The sequence below is a fragment of the Uranotaenia lowii genome, chromosome 3 (genome assembly GCF_029784155.1).
Source record: "Uranotaenia lowii strain MFRU-FL chromosome 3, ASM2978415v1, whole genome shotgun sequence".
In the NCBI taxonomy this organism is placed as follows: Eukaryota; Metazoa; Arthropoda; class Insecta; order Diptera; family Culicidae; genus Uranotaenia; species Uranotaenia lowii.
Genome location: NC_073693.1, coordinates 47,138,428 through 47,162,516, shown reverse-complemented (window position 1 = coordinate 47,162,516; position 24,089 = coordinate 47,138,428). Strand labels below are relative to the sequence as shown.

The following is a 24,089-nucleotide window of genomic DNA, read 5'->3' as shown; positions in this document are numbered from 1 at the left end:
AACTTTTTTGGCATTGTTGTCATAAATATTCATTTTTGTAAATATTGGAATTTTTGTCAAAGGCCAACCAACAAATGTTTTAACTTTTCATTTACTTATCTTGTTATGAGTTTTCGAACGATATGTATGGGATTATTACAGATTTGATCGATGTTCTTATAGTTCAACTACAATTTTGATAATAATTGTTATTTTTTTTTTCTTAATGAGGACAATTCAGAACATTTTAAAGACCAATTTTCAAAAATCAGGTCAATTCTTGAGTATTTGAAAAATCAGAACGGTTTTTGAAAATAAGGACATATTCTGATAAACCACAACACCTGGCACCTCTGATCTTCAAGTATAACATCCGAACAATTGTACACGCAAAATAATTTTCACTTGAAAAATAAGTGACATCTGTAGTAAATTCTCACCATACGTAATTTCATTTGAATTTTAAGTGATGGGTCAAGTGAATTCACTTAAGTGACCGGTTAAGTGAATTACACTATGACGATCGAATGAAATTTATCTGAATTTCTAAGTAAGTTTCTAGTTAATTATCTCTCGCGTTTTGAAATAAAAGAACATTTCTAGAACACCACTTCGATTTCAAATACTTACATTACGCTTTCGCCATAAATTTATTGATTGGCCATCGTAATCCCAAGGCAGATCGGTTACTGCGGATAGTGCGACTTCTAAATCTTCCCTGCTGCAAACCAGAAAATCTGCCCAGTCCAACCCACAAGCTGAAACATGATGAAACCTTTAAATAACTTTTTCTTACATCACATTTAACATAAACTACCGCCAAAATCGCCTAGTGAAGAATTGGGAAAATCCAAATCCAGCATAAGCTTTAAACGCTGCTCTCTAGAATTTGCCATTCTGAACTCTGAAAATAAACACAATAACAACCCGACATTCACTAGAAATTTAAGTGATGGGGAAGTGAATATTTTTTCTCACTTCAAATTCAAGTGACGACTGAAGTGAATGTGGATGAATTCACTTGAAATTTAAGTGACTGCCAAGTGTTAATGTATATGTCGCACTTGAATGAGAGAAAATCACTGGATCCTTGTTTTTAAGTGAAAAATCATGTGTATTTTAAGAGTGGATTTGGGTTCAGTGTACTGGACGCACAGGTTTTTCTATGCAAACCAGAGGTGCCAGGTGTCATGATTTTACAGGATTTGTCTGACTTTCTAGAGACCGTCAAAAACGTTTGAATTTTTCTGATCTTTAAAAAATGTTATTTAAAATATCCTGTTTTCTCCTGACTTTTAGGAAACTATCTCATATATAACTGAACTTGAAGTATAATGTATGAGAACATTAAACAAATCTGTAATAAAATAATTCAACCGATGACAATCTTTGGTTCCGGTGATATTTGAATGATGTTTTCCGATATGAGCTGCAGGTCAGCCAAAGTTCTGTTCTGATCTTAATGCGTTCGAATAAAAACATGAAAGTGAAATTAAGTTAGGAATAATGTTTCAATAATCGTCTCGAATATAGCTGGATATGGTGTATGCACGGTATATATTAAAATGTCAGTAAATTGCTCATTCTAGACAGAGAAGAAAAATGTAGTTATAAGAAAACTACTTAAATATGTTGAGTAATCGCAGATAACCATAATTTAATGGAATATATTTTTGATGCACAGTGCAATCAATAGTTAAGCTTTAAACCGGTAACTGGAACTGGAAGAACATTGCAAAATCTCAATATTTCAATATTTCAATGATTTCATCAAGTTTGAGGACTTACCCCTCGGTGAAAACCATAATAATGTTTTTAATTAGAAACTTCGGTTCCGAAGTTTTTGGATTGGTTCGGTTTCAAATTGAACCAGTGATATACAAAAAAAAGCCTTGGGCAAGGAAAATTTGAAACTGTCGTGTTTCTCCTACATGGTTTCTGTCACGATAACAGTAAATCTGAGGGGGAACGAAGGCTGTAAGTTTCTCCCTTCCACTCATCGACAGATCCATACTTCCACAGCTAGCAAGCGCGCCCATCGTGTCTATGACGTTACCTGTAATTTGACGTCATATTATCGATCATCTTGATTAGTGGTTATTGGACATTGCTGACAAGCCAAATGGATACGTTTTTTGGATTGATCATTTAATGAAATTTCCTATGATTTTTTTTTCTTTCTTATACATTGAAGAGGTAAAACAATTTTTTTTAAGACAAAATCATTTTTATTGTACTGTCCAGTTTCGCAAAACGTATGGAACAAAGTTTACAAAAATCACACTAATACACACAAATACACAGACATCGTCTGAACTCGTCGAGCTGAGTCGATAGATACCTATAAAGGTAAGACCCATAATTATTGATCTCCCAAATCGACCGATAGCTATACCTTTCTGTAAAAAACGCAAAAAAATGTTCCCCGTTTGCAAAAAAAAATCGGGGCTCAAAGACAAAATAAAAATGTGGGAAAATTTATTGAAAACACACACAGGAAAAAAATAAATTTAGGCCAATAAATTTCAATATCGATTCAAAGTCCAACGCCGAGGAGACAGTGATTTATCTTAAAATTAAATATAATTTTTTTCACGGTTTAAGTTATCGCTGTTGCTTCAGACTTTTAAATGGAAATGATGATAAAAAGAAACATCGGTTCCAAAAAAAGGTTTTGGTCTCAAAAATCGGGTCAACATCTTTATGATCTATAAAAAGGCTTTCAAAAATTTTCGTTTTTAATCAAATTAAAAGAGATGCGAATGAAAGCTATTTAGAGATGGAAAAATATGAATAATCTTTTTGTAAATTTATTTTCGTCATATCGGTGAAAATGTATATTCTTGGAGACAGAATATCAGAATTGAAAATTGATAAAGATGGATAGGAAAGTCAGGAGAAAATTTACAGATGTTGAAAAGAGCTAAACTGCATTTTTGCGAGGAAAACTTATTAACGTATACCATACTTTATCCCGAAACATTTAATTATTTAGGAGAAGTGGGACCAGGATAGAGGTGACACTACCTTAACCTATACATTGAAATTTGGTTGGTCCGAAGCTTACATGTGGTGAACATGTTTACTCCGGACGGGCAAATTACAAATATCAATTAACGATCCTTAACTTATCTTAAAAATATGAAAAATCTTTCGGTATCATGGAAGGCAATAACATAACTAATCATTATTTATTCAGCCGCTCGGGTTATTACAGGCTGTTTTTTTAATCAAAAGGCGGCATAACCTATTATTCAAGAAATCACGATTAAGAACTGGATCTTTGACGAAATTTTCTTAAAAATCAGTGAATTTGTTAATTTATATAAAAATTCAATAACTTCACTCAACGTGTAATCGTATACGGAATTTCAAAAATTATGGAATTTTTTTTTTAAATACGTTCAGAAAAAATGATAAAATAAGGCAATAAATTTCGAATTGTACTTGTGTGTGTTAAATTTCCTTTCAAACATTTCATATAAGCAATGCATGATTTCGTTAATTCTTTCGTTTTTCTCTATAACTTCTCTATAACTATTCATGAAGCTTCACAAATAGTTAGTAAGCGATATTTTCAGTGAGGATTAAATGGACGTCGGACCAATTACACTTAAGCCCCTATATAATTGATACAGTCCATTTTATTCTCAGAATTTTGTTTTGCAAATAAAGAATGGTTCTGAAAACCCTAGAAATCAGTCTGAAAAAACTTCATCACGCTTCCCGTGCAAAGAAAAATTTATTGGGAAAAACTTCGCCAAACAATACTACACTAACATAAAACCAACTCGAAGGGACGATTACAGCTAATACGCTTTGGCTCCATAGTTGATTGGTTTTCAGAAGCTTATTGTTGAAGGATCCTGGGATGAAGAAAGTAAGACTGGGAGCGCGGAAAAAGATGAATCGTATTGTAAACTGTTGCGGTCCAGCAAACTGCCCGGAGTGGAACGTTTAAAACACTGACTGACCGATAAAGTCGTTTCGATTTTCATTGCAATTTAAATTGACAGCAATGCGATATATCTGAATCGTGCAGAGCGAAGTTGTGGTGTGAATAAGAATATAGGATTGAGGTTTCAATCACTCGATTTAAAGTAAACAAGTTGTTTGATTTAGATAATTCAAAACATGGAGAGAGAGAAAGTTTGATGTGAGTATCAATTGAGAAAATGAAATGATTGTACTTACCTAACAGGCAAACAAAACATTATCCTGGAAAGAAAAAAATCATATTTATTATTAATTGATAATTCATAACCAAAATGGAGTTTTTATTCAAAAAATCGTCATATTGGACCGTGATCCGTTTTAGTTAATCTATGCATAAAATTTACAGTTAAACAAAGTACCGATAAATAGTGACATTTTTTTCTGCTTCAACCGTTTGAAATCTTCAATTCAATTTTCACCACGTTAGCTCGAATTGCCTCAGCATCTATTCAAATGTCATTGGCTGGTTTTGTCCCACCCACATCATTCACATTTCCGCACTACTCTAGGAACTCGGTTCCACTCGAGGGCAGATGGATAAATCTAGTCCTTATATCGTCGTCGTCGTTTTGTCAGATGTTGTTGTTGCCATCCAGCAGCCTGAGTCGAATCGAGTTGAGCCAAGTTGAGCCCAGCCGTTCGTCATTTCCAGCAAACGACACTTTACTTTACAATGGTTGAGGCCGTTTCGTACCGACTAACCAACTAACTACCGGAGAGATCTAACCATGTTTGGTGGGGGTAGCTTTTGCGTATGTGAAATACTACTGTTGTTGTAGGTACTTGGGCAGTCGGCTGGGTCTATTTACGCTTTTACTTAATATACTAATCGAATAAATTATAGTCGTTTTACCATCTTCATGGCATTCGCTACTTTATCAACGTTGCAGTTGGCAGATCGGTATTGATAAACTTATCCGGTACAACTGTGTTCGATGTTTACTCTTGGGCTCGAACTCGTGGACATCGGCTTAGGAGACAACATACTTGCCAATTGAGCTATATCACAATCTTCCTTAATATACTGATTAAGTGATTTAGAAAGAGTTCTGAATGCTCTATTAATGCTCCAATAAAGCATAAATTAAGAGGTTTGCTCCAAGGTTTTTTTGCATATTTTATAAAGGCACGCAGTGAAAAAAGCGTAATAAAATTAGGTGACAGTCCTCGATAAAGATGTCAAACTGGACATGCTCAGGCTTGCACATATTTGAATTGGATTTTCCATTTTTACACATTTTTGACAAGTAATTTGTGTTATTTTTAAGTTAAATAAAAAATTTATACATAAACATTTTGAAATACTTCCAATCACTGGAAGCGGTATGAGTATCTTTACAATGAGTATTGAGTGAAAGGCCCAACTAGTAGGAGAAAAAAAATGTTGCTTGACGCCATCATCATTATCAGCATTACGGTTTCCGCTTTGTTTTTCAAAGCTGTAAATTACTTAAAATCTCATGAAACATCCATAATTGGGTATTGGGTAAAAGGGCTTAACGAGTAGAATTCGCATTTCGCTGTTCGATACCATCTTGAAATCCAAGATGGCGGGGCGTCAGAAATTAATATATTCACTTAATCATTGGGATTTTAACATCTATGGAGTCATTCATCCCTCATTGTGTCAGAGAGAGAAATTTAACTTAATCGGAAGCCGCCATTTATTCTATTTAAAGAGTCAGTCCTCATTTACTGTGCTAATGATTAACAATTCAGAAGTGAGGAACTCATCCTACTTACGCGTGAAATTTGTTGGGTTTGAGATAGACGTCAAATTTGAGCTACTTACACTGACCACATTGACTGGACACTCGATTTCGATTTTTGGCTGCTCGAAAAATTAATGAGTAATGTCGATACCAGAGGCGCTTCGAGCGATGTTATAGCCCGGCTGGAAAATTAAACCAGACATTTGATAAATATCGATCAATTGCTGCCTCGCAATGTCGGTGGTAGGAGGCTTTTAGACAAAATTTGAACGAAATTTTGTTCTAAGTGACATGTCAGTGTGATCAGTGCTACTTATATGGCTTGTGAGAGAAACGTCAAATTCGAGCTATTGGCTATTGGCGATATGGCTCTCATAAAACCGTTTTAGAGCTGGTTAGCCATATAATGACCATAATAAAGCTATTTTTTTTATAAAAGCGCTTGTGGTCCAAATAGTCATATTATAGCTGTATTTGAAGTCTGGTGATACATAGAATGTTTATTAGCTTTTTATAAAGATTAATGATATAGTTTTAACGAAGTTGTGCTGACTGTTAATTAAGCTAAAACTGTTACTTGGGCTTACTGCTTGGTCCCAAGACCAATTTGACCTTATTCTTTCGAAAAGCACTTGCCATTTATATCTTCCCGAAGAAAGCTTTCGTTTTTAAAAAGAATTGAAGGCAATAGTTTGAGAGACTATCGCAAGACAAAAACTTCAATTTTTCAGAGCATACTATGCACACTGATAAAGAGCACGTTCGTTTCGGCCAAACTCGTCCGCGTATGAGGTTCATTCCGAAAGTTCATCCGAAGTGATGTTCCTCACCTAAAGCGACTCCTGGAATCGAGTAACTCGACTATTGCCACCTCACGGGACCTTTATCGAAAACCCTCTCCTTTGATCAAAAAATTTTGTTGGATTTTGTTTGAATTCAAAGGGAGGGATTTTAAGCTCAAGTTAGAAATTGTAATATTGATTGAAAAATTTAAATTTTAACCCAGGTTTCACACTAGATTTGAGCGTTAGATTTTTTTCTTTGGTTCAAAGAAATCGAAGATTTGAAAAAGTCATTCATAACATAACAATAATATTTGCATTATTAAGTATAATCCGACCGCGATTTTTGTCAAACCCATTAGAGTTCTAGGAGTGTAAATTTAACATTGCTGACTTAAACCGTTTCTCATCCCATTTGGACACCTCGTAGTTTAACTCAAATATGATATTCAGACATTATCTAGCTACATTGATTTATTTTCAAGTTATTTAAAATCTTATAAAAATTAGGTTGTAGATTTAGCTTGACAGATTGCTGAATTTTGATTAAAAAATGCGCAAATATTGACCTGATTTACCAACTTAATTTACAAAATAAGACGAAAAACTCAAACTGAGTTTTTTGATTATTGTGTGTGTCCAAAATCGAAATTTGTACGTGAAAGTCTAAACAAAATAATTAGAATCAAAATATATTTACTTTTAACCTGTTGTTTTTTTTTAGTATTTCCGGCTTTTTGGGTAAAATTTGCCCAGATAATGTCCGAATTTTAGGTTGTAAATTTTGAAATCATATCCAAGGAATCTGCTAGGTTTTTAAAGAAAATAGCCCAAAATTGGCCGGCCCGGAGACGTGTAGAAAAAAATATGGATGGATTAACATATCGGGGGGCTTGGGGAAAATTTTCAGGGGGGGTAGGTCTGGTTTATGAAAATATTTTTTTTCATATTCTGTCCCAGAGAACACAATACTTAAAACATACAAAAAATGTAAAAAGTTCGTTATATTGCTTTCAAATAATCATTTTGTCTGATATCTTCAAATAATAATTGTTAATTCATCAGAGGCAAACATTGCGGAAGAATTAATCAACTAATCGAAAATGAAAAAGCTGATTAGAGTTGTTAAATGCAATATGCAATTCACAATTTATCTATACATTATCCCAACCTAAAATTTCTGGATTAGAAAAACTTACAGAGAGTGATTAAAACTTTTTTATTTAATTATCCATCACATCGTATGAGCTTCATCGAAAGCAGAATGAATATTTTTCTCATGACTATTGGGAAATAACATAAAGACTTCAGACAAAGAATCTCTAAAATTAAAAAAATACACCAGAATTAAATCCAAATTTCATAGAAATATAGACAGTTAAACAGTGAAATTTTAAAACCAAAAATTGGATTTTATTCAGACCCGCAATTCAAAGTAGGTATTGACTTAAAATCGTACTATCAAATAACAAATGAAATTCAATTACAAATTGGAGAATCATAATAACAATCAGAAGAAAGCAAGAATTGCAAAGTTTGTGATTCAAATCCAAATTCTACTTTCATATTTTTAAAACAAAAAAAAAAAAGGAATCTTGTACATGTAATGTGTTGAAATTTTTGAAATGTAATGCGGATTAAAACTTTAAATTAAATTTTTTTTTTTCATAAAAAATTCTAAGAAAAATAAAGAAGCATTTGTCAAAAGATCCTCTAAATGTGACAAAAGTTACCTTAAAAACAATAATTGAGATTGGAAATTAAATTTTCAAGACACAGAATCACAAATTTGGAATAAGATAAGAATGAAAATATAGAAATATTCATGTTTAGTGAATTTTTTTTTTTAAATAATTTAAGAACGGTCATTTAGAGAGAGATATGCTGAATTAAGGGTATATCCTTTAGTAGAGCTAGTGGATAATTTAAAAAATGGACACCAGAATCATAAGCACGAAATTTGGGCTTAATCAGTTGGAAAAGTTTCAGTGAGTATTTCAAATCTTAGATTCAAATTGGAATAAAAATTCAATATCGGAACTCAGTTTTGTCGTTTGATCCTATTTAATCAACTACTGTTACCTTTTTTTTTTAAATCAAAATGTGTATAAGTGTATAAATCAACGCAATTAAAAAAATGATTGAAAAACTAAGATTAATTTTGCATTACTCATACCCATACTTATGCGTACAAAATGAGCAAATTTACTGGTTTTATCATGTATTTTTTTAAATGTTTTCATCACTTTTTTCACTATTTCAAACTTCTGCCAATTTTCTTCCAAAAACTGATAATTTCTGTATTTTTATAATTTTGACAAATCTATGTAATAGTAAATCAATCCCCCCTTAAAAGTCGTTACATTTTTCAATGGGGATAAAATTTGAATGGGGATATCATAAAATACAGTGAATCCTCGATTTTGTCACCCCCATGATGCATTTAAGGGTAACAAACTGGAGACAGTGACAAAATCGGGTGATTTTTAAAATGCACTTTTTAATTATTCTGTGCAAATTCATCAGAAAACATCATTATTGCGTCTTTTAAAACAGTGTAGGGTGTTTTGTTTTTGTGTGCTTTTAGTTGATAATTAATGCGTGAAGTCTCTTTTTCATCGAAATATCATATAATTTGGTTGCTATGTATCTTAAAACACTCTATTTGGAACGGTATTATCAGAATGAATAATCCCCAGTGATTAAAATCCCAATGACTAATAAAAAAATAAGATATTGAAATAAGTTAAAAAAATATATTGTTCTAAACAACTTTCATTGAAAAAAAAAAAAACAAAACTGACAACTGGGGGAGCATGCCTTCTGCTTATTTCGAATGATACTGAACGAATGTTAGACAACAACAACAAAGTTGATTGGACTGATGCTTTAGATTTCTCGATAAATGATGTCATCATCCGGGGGCGTATCAGGGAAATTATTTTCCCTTTTTTTAGATTTTCAGAGTTTTATTTACTGTTGTGTTTAACCTAAAAATGAGTAAGATTAACTAAGCTTGCATCGATTAAGAGAGCTAAAGCAAACGGAAAAAGGGAACTTGAATACCCTTTTTTAAATGAGGAAATAAATGCTCGTTCATTAGTATCTTGAACGTGGAACCGTATAACTACTCGATCTTTGATTAAAACCATATTTCTTCATCTGACCTCCACTTACTGGAATACATAATTTTATAACATTTATATAACTACTTTTGCGTTCGAAAGAAAAATACAAATTTTCGAAAAATGTATGGAAATTTGAATAACACAACCACTTGAAAGCTTGTTTTCTGGAAATAAACTATTACGCAATTATAACCCTTTGGCTCCAAGGGTCCAATAACAAGCTTTTTGAGCATATGGATGATTGGTTGTGTCGTGATATTCATTATTTCGATTGTATTAACTAGAGATGTACCGAATAGTGGTATGCGGCGAACGGCCGAATACCGAATATTGACCTTTTCAACTATTCGGCCAAACGAACATTCGGCCGAATATTCGGTCGAATACTCTGTTGAGTTTTCAATAGAAGTACTTCTATTTCTACTGTTATTTCTAATAAAAATCTTCTATTTCTGCCATCTTAATGCCCCTCATGTTTTGAAGTCGATGATTTCCAACCAGATGTACCAGATCTTTTTTAAAGTAAAGGTCTTTTGATTTTCAAAATGTCACCATTAGCTAAAAGGACAGATGACTTGTCGCTTCTAGGACGTTTATCACAAAAGATATTGGATTCCAGTGAAATTTGGGACAAAACAGGTCAAAACCGGTGTTGAGCTATTTGAAATTGCTTTTTTATATCGAATTAGATGAATGTCTAATTTTTGGTAGATGTCATCAATAGAGTTGTCATTTAAGAGGAAAAAGATATACAATTACTTGAAAATTAAAGTTCTTATCGAATTACAACAGCAGTGTTCAAATCGTATCCTACGAATCAATTTACTCTAAAAATCGTTTTGTAACAGAAAATTTAAAAAATTTCAAAGAGCCATTTGATTTATTTAGCAAACGAATCTGAAAAAAACTTCTAAAATCCAGAAAGTTTAAAAAAAAATGTGGTCATTCCGGTTAGATTCAACTTTCCTCGAATGCTATATTTGGTTTATGGGCAAGCCTGGATATATCAAGAAAATTTGGAATAAACGATAACCAAAGTATAAAGCTGAAAAATAGACGGATTTATCTAAAATATTCAACTCAAACCATAAGTTTTTGATGATTTTCAAGGTTTTTCAACAAAACCTTTGGATATTTAATGAATTATCCAACATCAGTTGAAAAATTTAAGAATTGTGTTTTTGTATAAATTTTAAATAATAAATATTCGGCCTATTCGGCCGAATAATTAGCTCAACTATTCGGTGAGCCGAATATTCGGCTTAACGGTTTTTTGGCGGTACTCGGCACCGAATATTCTGCCGACCGAATATTCGGTACATCTCTAGTATTAACCAATTTTATTAGGCCGGAACAAATTTCAAATCCTTCTTTTGACACTCGGAGTTGGAACATCGCGAGGGGGGGACAATAAAAAATAATGCAAAAAACAAATAAATTGGAATAAATTGCAAGCTTGTATGCAACAAAATTGCATACTATGTTGTTGCACAAAACCTATAGATAAATCAATAAATTGTTTATCGAATAATTAAATGAAATCAAGAAAACAAAAGGTGAAATAACTTTCATCTTCTTAAATTTGCTTTTAGTCTTGTAATTTTTCAGATACTGGAATCTTTTATTGGAATTCACATAAATTATTTCAAATTTTATTTATTCCCCCCTTCGGGTTTTTGGAAATTTCGAAGGGGGAGGGGGAGATTTGTTCCAGCCTTATTGTTCAAACGTGAATAAAAACACTTGTATAAAATAGGACATTTTTTAAATTAAATAAAAAATTGTGACAAAATCGGGTCGAAAAAGGTGACAAAATCTGGGGCAGACATAATCGTTGCGTGACAAAATCGAAGACTCTCTGTAATACTTTATTCGCTACAAAGTACTGTAATATTTCCTTTATTCAATAAATAAGAAAATGTAGTGTATTATTTATTGTAGGGTATGTTCTTTTCCTGGATTTATTTGGATATCCAGAGTATTCAAAGTAAAGTGGACAAATAAAGCAAATTAAGGTCTTAATTAGGCTCTTTTTTTCTGTGCTTGTTTTATCCAAATTTATTTTTTTTGTTTGAAAAGAGATTTGAATGCTGCAGACTTGTTTTTAATAAAAAAATTTCTGGGGTTTTAGACACTGTCTTAAAGATTTTTGTTTCTAATAATCATCGAATTCCAGATTTGTCCGGATTGATTTAATGATGGAAAATTCGAGATCAAATGCCCAGATATTGCCAGGTATTGTCAAAATTAGTTCAGCCAAAAAATTGTGGAAAAAATTCTGTAATGCTTACTCGAGGGGCTCCTCACCTGTTATATATATTTAACATTTTAATTTCAATTTTCATTTTCTTTCCTAGTTTTCTTTAACCTTAAGCAGTATGTTTAAAGTAATGTTTAAATTTTGATATTTCTCGGGGGCCCCTTGAGCCGGTGCAATTGCCCTTATTGCCCCACTCCTTCTTAATACGGTCTTGCTGACAACCTTACTGTAGGTCACCCCCCCAATGCTCTAAAAAATTTCCTTAGTGTCTAAATAAGCTGAAGCTAGAAGCTATATGTAGCCCTAAAAGATAGATTTTTATATATTTTTTTAGAATATTATGACCATAAAAAAGTGAAAAAATTATATGAAAAAAAAAACTGTCAGTCTCAATAGAAAAACTCGGAAAAGTGTATTGCAAATTGGTGTAATTCGACCTTTTCTGATACCTTTAGGTTTTGAAAATATGAAACACACGATTTCTCAAATTTTATAACAATTTGAGAAATTGCAAATTGACAAAAAGTGCGAAAGACAGCTACCTTTGAAAATTCGTAAATAAAATTCTGTTTTTCATATTTGAAAATTTAAAGATGCCAAAATGTTATAAATTCTGTTAACTTTTCAATCCATTTTTAAAGATTCTTGTACTGAGAAAGAAACAATTTTGGCACTTTAATTATTGAAAATTACGGTTTTGATACAACAAAAAAAAAAAAAATCATATCCTTGTGTGAAACGTATTCCTTCTAACTTCTAACTCACTTACCCAGGCACTAAGTGAATTTTTTCGAGCATTTGGTAGCGAATCTAAATTTTTGTTTCAGAGATGGGTTTTTTCGATTTTTTTTTCTTGGACTTCGAGTGAAATTACAAGCCACGAAACATTCAATAGTGTCATATTCACACTCTAGAACATGGGTGGCGAAAATTTTCACCAAAATAGCCTTATTTTGAAACTAACGGGCAGCAGATAATGAATTTCTTTTTTAGCTTATGGCATCATGGATTCGCCTGTTCTATATGTACAACGAAAGAAAAAAATGTTTTGATGAATTTGTGGGTCTTTATCGAAGACTTTTTAATAGTCAAAACACATTTGGTTCTTGTTGCCAATAGGTTCTTGAAGATAACTGGATGTATTTCCCAAACAAATTCATTTTCTGCTGTCCGCTGCCTTCAAAAAAAGAACATTTAGATGAAAATCTCGGCCACCCATGCTTTAGAGCGGATTACGGTTAATCTTGGATTGGCATTCGTCCCGCAAAAGCCGGACATTTTCCGCTTTTTAAGAAAATGTCCCGCCGTCTCGCCTTTCTCTCAAAATGTTCCGCTTTTTCCTGAGAAAACTTTTGTGGTAGATCTTCAAAATAGGTGGTCCATATTTGATGAAAACGCTTTTTATAAAATCTCTTCTCGATCATTTTCAACTCCTAGCTGTTTTTTCATCTCCTTTTATCCATTTATGATTCTCAAAACTAGAAATGTTCTTACTTTTAAAACATGACCTTCACCGATAAGGCTGTAAAAATTTAATTGATAACACTTTTTTTAAGCTTTCCGACTTACACTGGACAAACCTAAATTTAGTTTCAAATTGAATTTATTGGTGGAAGGCAGAAAATCATTCAAATATAATGTTTTTTGTGTGTGTTTTTTTCCTAAGAATTTCCAGCAGTTTTTTTTTCGAAGTTTATATTATAAAAGATTAAACAACTCGTTTAGTTCTTAGCATTTAAGGTTGCCAGAGTTTTTTCCAGACATATCCAAACTGGGCGAATCTGGGCAATTTCATCTTTAAATCAGACAATATCCAGGCATCTGATTTCAAAACTTTGAACCCAAAATTCGGACAATTTTCGAGCAAATTTGGCCAAAACTATGGAATTATTCAATAAAAATAAAAAAGAATACATTTGAAAATATATCTTTATATCAAAACACATCAGCAGATTTTAAATCGTATTTTAGGCTTCCGAAAACTGTTCATGATTATTTAGATAAAAATTGATAAAAAAACGTTTTTGGATGCAAAAATATAATAACTGTAATTAATTTTTTATTGTTCTATTTTGAAAAAAAAAGTGAATAAATCTGTGCAAAATTCAGGGTTTTCTCTTCGAAATCCATGCAACCAGAACATTTACTAAATTTTGTGTCAAATATTCAAGCAAGTCCGGGTAAGACCAGGCAATCTGGCGAGCTTATGTTAGCATCACCATAACAACTGGGTTCAGTTAAACGTTCTTTGAGCACGTTCTAAAGATGTTAATATTTTTCTATCGAAAAATTATGACTTAAGTTGCTTCCAAATGATGATGACAGAATCACTTGAATGTAAAGCTTAAGGAAAAGTCAAATTCCGGATAAAATTGAGCAGGACAACCAAGCGAAAAAAAAAACTGTTTTCAATCAAACAATGAATGAATGGACGATTCTAATTTAATAAACTTGATAGATGATCAAAGACGGCTGTTTAAAAATAAATATAAAAACACTCTTCCAACTTGGGATTTTTTATTACTCTGAACTACAACATTTTCGACAAAGTGTTCGCAATTTATAAAAATGGAAGTTTTCTTTAGAATTCAACTTTTCAAACCAATTTTATTTATCTTATGTATGTATGAGAGTAGTCATAAAAATGAAGTTTTTAAAAAAAATTCAAAATGTCCGCTTTTTTGGCAATGTCCCGCTTTTTTCATGAAATGTTCCGAATTTTATGAAGGTATCTGGTAAGCCTAGGTTAATCAAATTTAGGAAACCACAGTGTACAGTAGAATTGAAAAAAAACAAAATAGTTTAAGATGATAAATGTGAAATGAATCTTACAAACTTCAGGCTTCAAATGATCATTGCTGTATCAGAAGGTCACATTCCAAATTTTAACTAGATCTGACTACGGAAAGAGGTTGCATTAAGCCTGAAGTTTGGATGGAATTCAGAGATATTTTGTTCTAGAGTAGCATATAAATTCAAAAGAGCTGTTTTTGCTCAGCTTTAAACATTGATTGAAGATTGAAGCTGTTCAATAAAACATTCATACCAATCTCTCAAAACATTTTTCCGTAAACATCTTTTAAAAAAAGTGACCCAGCACGCTGTTCATGGTTGGAAAATCTCTTGTCGCAAGTTCACAGTGCCCTCCCAAATGTGGTACCTCTTTCTGTTGCTGCTTCCACTATTTTAGCACCAGGAAAAAAGCGAATCCACGAATCCAAGCGACAAAGTTCCAAATGGTTTCCGGAGTACCAACGTTTTTTTCTGCTTTCTGCACTGTTGCTTACATGCATGCTTCAAGTAGCAAAGCCCTTCTGGCAGCGGCGGCGCTTTTTTTTAAGTTTGTTTCTCGCCACACCAGCAACTCGAGACAGATTCCGAATCAGTTCGCCTCCAGACAGTATCAGATTTGCAGCAGATTCTCCAACAACCAGTGCAATCCGATACTACTTCGAATCACTGCTGCTAATTCCTGCTGAATCTGGGTGTGTGTGGTGTGAAATTGGACATTTTTCATTGCCTCTGGACTTGTTTCTCGGGACTTGTTTTGTGTCCCCAGCTGGCAGAGGCAAAGGACCAAGTTTAGATGTCCTAAAAAAAAGGGAAATCATCTAGGAAAGAGTTAGTTCGCAAAAAAATCCTGTCGAATCCGAGAGTACCCTGGAACATTCACAATGGCCCGGAAACGTTTGATCCTGCTGTTGTTAATTTGTGGCACATTGCTGTTGCCTTTGGTGAGTCCGGTTGCCGGAGATTTGATGCAGGATCTGAGCAACGGGGTTCGAATGGCGGGCAAGTTTTTCGGCATCGATACCATCTCGGATGTGGCGAATCTGGTGGCCAAAGGGTTTGCAAATAGAAATCCGGCTGCCCCAGGAGCTCCGGGAGCAGGACCGGGACCGGAACAACCGGAAGCTGATACTGGAAGCGGTCCCAATGCTAGTAGCAGCCAACAACAGCAGCAACAGGCAGCCTCGATGATGATGCTGGTGTCCCGGCTGATTGGCCTGGACGGTGGCAAATTGGGGGCCCTGGTGATGAATGCTTTGATCTTTGTGGCTCATGTGGTATGTGATATTCAAAATTAGTTTTTCTCGAAGTAAAACGATTTTTTTGAATTACGTCTTTTACAGTCCTGATGCTTTTCACGAAAACTAACTCATTATAATAATTTTCAACTGATCAAACTTGTAAATAATTTGACTTAGAAGTTCCCTTTTTTTAACTTTTATCCAGATCGCAACAAATTTCGGAACCTTCAAGAAAGCCCAGCTGGACCAACCGGCAGCAAGTTCGAAACCGGACGAACCAAGCAGCATCCTGCACTCGGAGTCCCCACTGGATTGGCTGCTCAACAATCCTCCGAAGCAGTTCCGTTCGCTGCTGAACTCGGTCAAAGATGGTAACCTGACTGACTATCTAGAGCAGGACCTGGCCGAGCTGCGGGAAGCCCCGGATGACCAGTCCGGTTGCATAAAACTTTTGATGTGTAAAATAAAACCGTTCATCCAGAAAATGCAACAGGTGGTCCTGGACAGAGTGAATGCAAATCGGGACGAGGAACAGGCGGAACAGCTGGAACCGGAAGAGCCCCCGAGTGTAGCAGAGATTATTTACAAAAGTGTGCCCTCGTTGCAGGATTTTAAGACCAATAGTGCCCGGTGCGAGAAGCAGTTTCGGCATTGTGTGCGAATGTATAGCTAGTGCTTTTAATTTTTTTCTGAAATAAATTTGTTGACATTAAACAACTAAGAAGGTTTCTCTAGAAAATTTACCGAGAAAAAATATAAAATCTTATTACAAATCCCATGCTTACCAAAAAAAATTTTTTTTTGGAAGAATGATCCATTAGGTTGAAAAATATCGTTCATTCAGTTTAATACATTGAATTTGAACTGCCCATGCTATTTTCAGATAGTGAGTGAGTACTTTTTTCAGCATCAGTGTGAACGCAAATCAGTTTGAAATTAAGTTTACTTTTGAGCTTAATTTTTCGCTAACATTAAAGGAAGCTAATTATTTAATGTGGGAAGTGTACAAATTTAACATAAAAATTTTAAATCCATTTCAAAGAACTTGAAAATGGCAACCTTGCTTGCTAGAGCTTCAAAGAATTTCACGAAATGTTTTAACGAAGGTTTTATAAATCAACAGACTCGTTAGCTATTTAAAGCAGTTTTTTACGTTTTTCTTTCATTCTACGGTTAAACATCAAAAACGCTTATTTAATTATTTTTTCTCCGAATTATTTTTTTTTCTGAGGTGGAAGTTAGGTTTATGGTTTGCTGAAAGGAAATGCACTACAAAAACCAAGGAATGTTCAAAATCCAAAGTTATATTTTTTTGAACCCTCAGTGCATGTCAGGTAGTTTTTTTTAGCTTAGCTTGATTAACCTTCCTTTGCGATGAGGGTCTGTATGACTCGAACTGTACCTTCTTTATGCGATATCTCAGGAACGGTTGATGCTAGAAACATGAAATATTCTGATTTTTCCTAAAATAAAAAGTTCTACAATTACTCATTTTTTGAATAAGGTTACCAAAGTCACCCAGCAAAAAAAAGGACAATTAGCCGTATAGGGTCATATAGAACCGGATTATTGTTATGGATATAAAATCAAAAACTAAACCGTTTTCATAAACAGTATCATTTTCAATCGTCCAAATGTTTGCTATCAGATGTTTTTTTAAATATGATTATGCTTTTGTGGTCTTGAGAAATAACATAACTTTTTTTAAAATGGGTGTTTTGCAACAAACATAACTCATTTTTTTGAAGTCGTTTTGATAAAAAGTGATTGGTATGAATTCAGATGAATTAAGAACTCATATTCAGATAATAAAAGTACTTGATTTTACAGACCACAGCTGGTTTTTTGAATAATTCCTGGAAAGTTTTTGAAATTTGATTTCATAAATATAAGTTTATGAGGATTATGAAATTTTGATTGAATAGCTTTTCTGTTCAATTACATTTATTTCTAATCAATAGCGAAAAATTTATTTTAAATAAAGGGTGACAAATTTGAGTATTAATTCATAAAATTTCAACATACTGAGGATCAAATGGTAAATATATCATTTTTTGCTTCACGCATTTCGTAACACTGCACACTACTTCTCTAAATCTTTTAATCAGTCTAATTAGTCTAATAATATTTTTAGAATAGAAAAACGATCCATCGATTGACTCAAGAATATGAAATCTGTAAATTTGGTTCATTTTACGTCGAAATAAGAAACGGCGTACTCCGGGAATCTCTCATTATGTTTTTTCGCAGTTCTTCATGTGATAAAAAATCACACCAAAATAAAATTTAATATTGTTTTTATTGATTTTGATGTTTTTACAGAATAAATCTTTTTTTTTTTTTTTTTTAGCTTCATGAATATTAGCTGATGAATCAGTAAAAATAACAATGGTTCTCAATTAAAAAACCACTGATTTTCCAGTTTTACTTAAACTTTTCCTTTCTGGCGTATTGCGTTGGAAACTAGAAATTTTGATTTCTTTAGATAAATCTTTAAATTAGCAAAAACTTAGCTGTTATAGTGAAATTTCATTATTTGAACCGTGATGATCACGATATTTTTTGAAAATAAGCAACTCCTTTTTTGTGATTTTGTCTTTCGGTTCAATTTTCAGACGCCATGAAAATTTTAATAAATTTTAATAATAAATTTAATAAATAGATAGTGAACATGTAGATGATTCCAAAATAGTAAAATTTATGAAAATTGGTCTGGAAGTTTTGAAGATACAGCCAAAATAGTAATCCGAGACTACATGACCCTAACCGTCTAATTATTCCTTTTTTTTAATCGTTTCCTAAAATTTTTCTAACTAAGTACAAATACAATGTCTCAATGTGAAAATATTTGATTTCTTCGTCTTTTTTCGTATCTAAAAAAGAAAATTAAAAAAATTCAGAGCTTATGTCAAATACGTCTATTTAGTTTATCTTCACACATAAGTGCTTTTTCTAAAAACATACATTTTGAAGGTGATATTTTATTTCTAAGAAATTCAGAATCTCCAAACAAGATGCTAAACTAGTTATCCATGTTTAGGTTCGATACAAAAAAAATCAATGAAAAAAGCCGAGTTTTGTTATCGAACTTTTTGAATTAATATTTAGAACTGCAAAACAACGATCGGTTGGAAAAAAATCTAAATCATTTTATCAAAATTATGGAATGTTTTGCAACACTAATAAAAAGAAAAAATATTCACGAATAATTTTCCACATTGAAAAAAGTGGAAAGAGTTTTAGAGCAATTTCTTACTGGTTTTCCTTTTTTCTGAACATCTTTTATTTTTTTATTAAGTCAAACTATGTAGACTACAATACTTAAAACTACTTAAAACTAATGTAAGCTATTTTGTTGTTCTATCAAGTTGTTTTTGAATGCCTTTTTTAATTGTGTTTTTTTCATCGCTACGTCTACGTCTATAATTTCACTTTGTAAATTGTATTTGTACATCATTTGATTAATAGGTTGATGTTTTGCATAGTCTTTGTCGTAAAGTTTAATGTAGAACAAATGTTTATTTCTTAATGGACGGGAGGGTGCGTAAAAAATTAGTTTTGAAAGTAATTCAGGACAGTCTATTCTTTGTGTAACAACATCATTTACAAATGCAATTTGGGAAATTTCTCTGCGTTTACTGAGAGGTTCTATATCAATAAGCTTACAACGAGATTCATACGATGGCAGAGGAAAAGTGGTCCAATTTATTTATGTAGCGCATATAACAAAAATTGTTTTTTAACTGATTCGAGACGTTGCTCGTGAATATTTGAATAAGGATTCCATATGATGCTACAATACTCCAGTATCGAACGAACATAGGATATATAAAGTGATTTTATGGTGTATGGGTCTTGAAAGTGTTTGCTGAAACGTTTTACAAATCCTAGCATGCAATTTGCTTTATTGATGATATTGTTCTGATGTTCTACAAACGTGAGTTTTGAATCCAGTATGACGCCGAGATCCCTTACAATTTTGCATTTTTGTACTGGTTGATTGCCTAATTTTGTTTCAATGATGGGGTAACTTTGCTTTCTGCTAAATGATACAGAGTTGCATTTTTTAACATTCAATTGAAGTAAACTTTTGTTGCACCATTCAAAGAAAAAATTTATTTCGTTTTGTTAAATGTTTCAACATTTTCGGTTGTTTTTATTTTCAGAAATAGTTGAATATCATCGGCGTATATTAGGTATTCAATCCGTTTAAGAATAAAGGAAATGTTATTAACGAACAGTATGAAAAGGAGAGGTCCTCAATGAGACCCTTGAGGCACACCAGAGGTCACAACTACAAATTTGGATAATTCGTTTTGTAAATTTATTTGTCAGCATATCGGTGAAATGTATGTAGTTCTGAAATTTATAAAGATGGATAGAGAAGTGAGAAGAAAATTTACAGATGTTCAAAAGAGCGAAAGAGCTTTTTTGCGAGGAAACTTATTAACGTACACCATACTTTACCCTGCAACATTTCATTATGTAGGAGAAGTAGTACCGGGATAATTCGTTTTGGAAACGAACGATTTGTGTTTCTTTGGTTAAATATAATTGTAACCAGGAGAGAAGATTTGGATGAGAGCCATTTTTTTTTTAAATTTGAAGATTAAAAGGGGTATGTTAATGCGATCAAAGGCTTTGCTAAAGTCGGTATAAATAGCCTCAACATGAAAGCCTTTGCTCAGAGAATTGATAACGTATGTATGTAACGAATTTGAGAAGATTTGATGCTGTAGAGCGTCCTTTAAAGAAACCATGTTGTTTACTCGTTATAATATTTTTACTTGTTGATAAATTTCTTCATTTATTATTGACTCAAAGAGCTTGGGGATGCAAGACAAAATAGCTATTCCTCTATAATTTCGTACATCTGATTTTTCCGGACCTTAAAATCGGAATTAAAAAAGATTTTTCCAAAATTTGAATAATTTTCTATAATTAAATGACATATTAGAAAGCATCAGAAGAGGCTCGGTCAATTCAGCCGGCAAGTTTTTAAGGAAACATTGAGGAAGTCCATCAGGCCCTGCTCCTTTAGAAGCATCAAGTTTTCTAAGTCCTTCGAAAACATTCTTGTATTCAATTTCATTTACTTGAATGTCACAAGCTAAATCTGGAATCACTGAAAAGTATTCTCTATCTCGGTCAATATCAGTAAAAAAAGTGTATACTTCTTGAAAAAAAGTTGCAATTAAGTTAGAAATTTCCAGTGGATTATTTCCAATGCTTCCGTCAAGTGTCAACTGAGTAGGAAAGTTTGAATTTTTCATCTGCATTCTGGTATAGCCAAAGAACGCTTTTGGGTTTTGTTTAATTTCTTTTTCAATTTTAAGATTGTATTTTTTAAAAGAACATTTTTTACATGAAATGAGCTGGTTGCATAAATTTATATAATTTTGATGATTTGTAATTTGATTCCTATTTTGTAAGTTTTTCAAATCTTTGTTAAACCAGACAGGCTGTTTAGAGCTGTTGGACCGTCTTTTAAATTTTGAAGGTACATAACTGTTTATGAGATTAATCATTATGTTAAAAAAGGTTTCTCAATTAACTCAGAAGACGTAAATGTAGCACCTAAACAACTGAGTTACATGACTCGCTACACAAAACTGATAATCTAAAGTTAAAATTTGAACGACTACAAATCTTTTCAACAATTGCTGGTTTTTTGACAAACAGTAAAAACGATACAGAAAACAATACAGCGAATTTCAGTCTTCCTCCCCTAGATTGAAACTTATAAATTTATTAGCTGACCCGGTAAACTTCGTTTTACCTGTTACTCAATAAATCGTTGAAAAATTTTTACAGCTGTTGAACTTCTTCGTGCTCGTGAATCAGTTTTCATGAAAATCGTCTTCAAGTTTTTCGAGTTTTGTCCCTTTTCTAGTTGATTTTGTATAGGATCCCCCCTTCCATAAAAAAGTAATAATCTCGAAACTATTCTACAAACCATCTCAGGCCTGAAAAACCATCGGATACCAAATTTCACTTCATTACGACCGACCATTCATACGTGATGGTGTTACAAAGAAAACGCCTCCATTTTTATATATAAGATTTTTGATAGACTGATAGGGTGACCAATTTGCTATAACTAATTCATAAAATTTCAATATATTGAAGACCAAATGTTAGATATATAAATTTTTTCTTCACACTTCTCGAAACACTGCGCACAACTACTCTAAAACTTTAAATGTGTTTATCAAATAATATTATAAGAAATGAAAAACGACCCATCGATTGACTCATGAATATGACATCTGATAAATTGCAAGGTTGTCGAAATCACAGAAACATCTGTAATTGCACAAAATTTTGAGCAAAATTTCATCACAGAATCTGTGTCACAGAACACAGAATTTTGGAAAATTCACAGATTTCACAGAATTTTTGCATTTTGTAAGGATTTCTAAAATTATAATTTTTTTGGCCAATATAAGATTTAGATTTTACTTTGTAATTCAGTAAAATATGATAGGGTTGGCAATTCTGATTGATTATACTCAACTTAAATGTTAAAAAGACCAAATTTATCATGAATTTTCAATGAAATTAAAGGAAATAGCATTACAGAAAACTATCACAGAATTTTTGTGTAAAATCACAGGAAGTCAGAATTTTTTTTCTCGAAAACACAGAATTTTTTTCGGCAACTTTGATAAATTGGTCCATTTTATGTCGAAATAAGGCACGACGTACTCCGGAAATCTCGTATTGTTTGAGCTTATGGATAACAGCGGTGCCTTATTTTCCCCTTCTATGGCGACCGTAAGGAATTCGTGAGTGCAAGTCAAGTTTTTTTTTTATGAAAATTTCAACACTACCGCGAAATTAAGTTGATAAAGCAATTTTTCGTACGCATTCGTATTCATTCGCATTCATTAAGAGTTTTGAATGAAAATATTCAAAGGATTTTTTTTACAAACTTCACATCTTTGCCAAGGGCTGAAACTTGTTTTGTTCCCATGGAAAATAATGAAAATGTGTCTCCGAAGTTGATTCGTGATCTAAAAGTAATTAGATACACTATAAATCGGATCTATTAAAAAATCCATATATGACCAACTTCATAAATGATTACAAAGTGACGTGATCAAACGAATTTATTGGGATATTGAATGACAAAAACTGATCGCAATGGAACTTTTTACACAGAAAAAAAATACTGAAGTGTGTCTAAAAATTCAAACAAATGATTTGAAATTTAAAAAGTTTATCAAAGTTCCACTCCCGAGTCAACAAAAATGGATCTGTAGTAGAATAATCAATGTAGTAATTTAGTAAAAGTATACACAAAAGGTTAATAATAATGCCATTGACATTTAGATTAGGTTTTGATTAAGCTTGCCAGATTGTCAGGTTTTATCCGGACTTGCCCGGATATCCGACACAAACTTTGGAAAAAGTTCGGTACAGCTCGGTTGCTCGGATTTGGTTGAAAAAGCCCGGATATATTTACTTCATTTGAAAAATCAAGCAAAAGCTGAAATTGAGTTCCTATATTTTTATTTCATTCAATAACGTAACTTTAATTGCTAGTTTAATAAAAATAATCAAGAATGGTTTCTTGGAATCAAAAAATATGATTTTGAATTTTCTGGAATGTTTCGATGAAAATTTTTCTTCAAGTATTCTTCTTCTTAATGTTTGTTTAGTAAACCATGGGTTTCGACCAAATTTGTCCGGATATAACCCAGATTTCGGGTTTAATATCTTGAAATAAAATTCATATCTTCAGTGGAAAATTTGAAAAAAAGGTTTATTGTTTTTTTAAGAAATGTTTATACTTTATTCTTGGTTTATCCCATCGATCGGCGCACACTTTTTACAGTTATGTTATTGATCAGTTTTTATCTTTATTACTTCGTCTAATCTATTTTTTAGATGACTGCATCCTTCTTCTTTAATTTATGCTACTATTTCGACCAATACTTCTTATTTAAAAGAAACTGAGGACAAATTGGTGGATTAAGCGGTTTCGAATTCAACAAGAATTGATTATTTTTGTGCAACTAAAACACGTTTTCACTGGAATTTCAGCACACAAAATCTGCCGAAACTTTAAAAATATCATAAAAAGATTTAATTAAAAGTTAAATCGATTGGCTGAGATCGTAGGCAACGAAGTTATCAAATAGGACTTCTCTTTTTGAGCTTTTGAAATAATCGTTAACCAAAGTTTTCGTCACGAA

At 32.5% G+C, this 24,089-nt stretch overlaps 2 protein-coding genes across 9 annotated transcripts in view; one reads left to right on the top strand and one right to left on the bottom strand.

Moving 5' to 3' along the window:
* Positions 1 to 24,089, bottom strand: part of LOC129755635 (EGFR adapter protein-like) — a 230,159-nt gene that overhangs the window by 99,083 nt on the left and 106,987 nt on the right. For all 8 annotated transcript variants that reach the window (XM_055752223.1, XM_055752226.1, XM_055752224.1 and 5 more), the window contains one exon: positions 4,174 to 4,197. The gene's annotated coding sequence lies outside the window, so the exon portion shown is untranslated. The remainder of the gene's footprint in view (positions 1 to 4,173; positions 4,198 to 24,089) is intronic.
* LOC129755637 (uncharacterized) lies at positions 15,256 to 16,590 on the top strand. Its single transcript, XM_055752230.1, has 2 exons — positions 15,256 to 15,924; positions 16,094 to 16,590. The coding sequence occupies exons 1-2, from the start codon at positions 15,532 to 15,534 to the stop codon at positions 16,559 to 16,561; spliced, it is 861 nt and encodes a 286-aa protein (XP_055608205.1). The 5' UTR covers positions 15,256 to 15,531; the 3' UTR covers positions 16,562 to 16,590.

Excerpts from the sequence above, each read along its gene's own strand:
- LOC129755637 (XM_055752230.1), top strand. The coding sequence starts at position 15,532 with ATGGCCCGGAAACGTTTGATCCTGCTGTTGTTAATTTGTGGCACATTG. Across the intron at positions 15,925-16,093 it reads TGATCTTTGTGGCTCATGTG|ATCGCAACAAATTTCGGAAC; the intron begins GTATGTGATATT and ends ACTTTTATCCAG.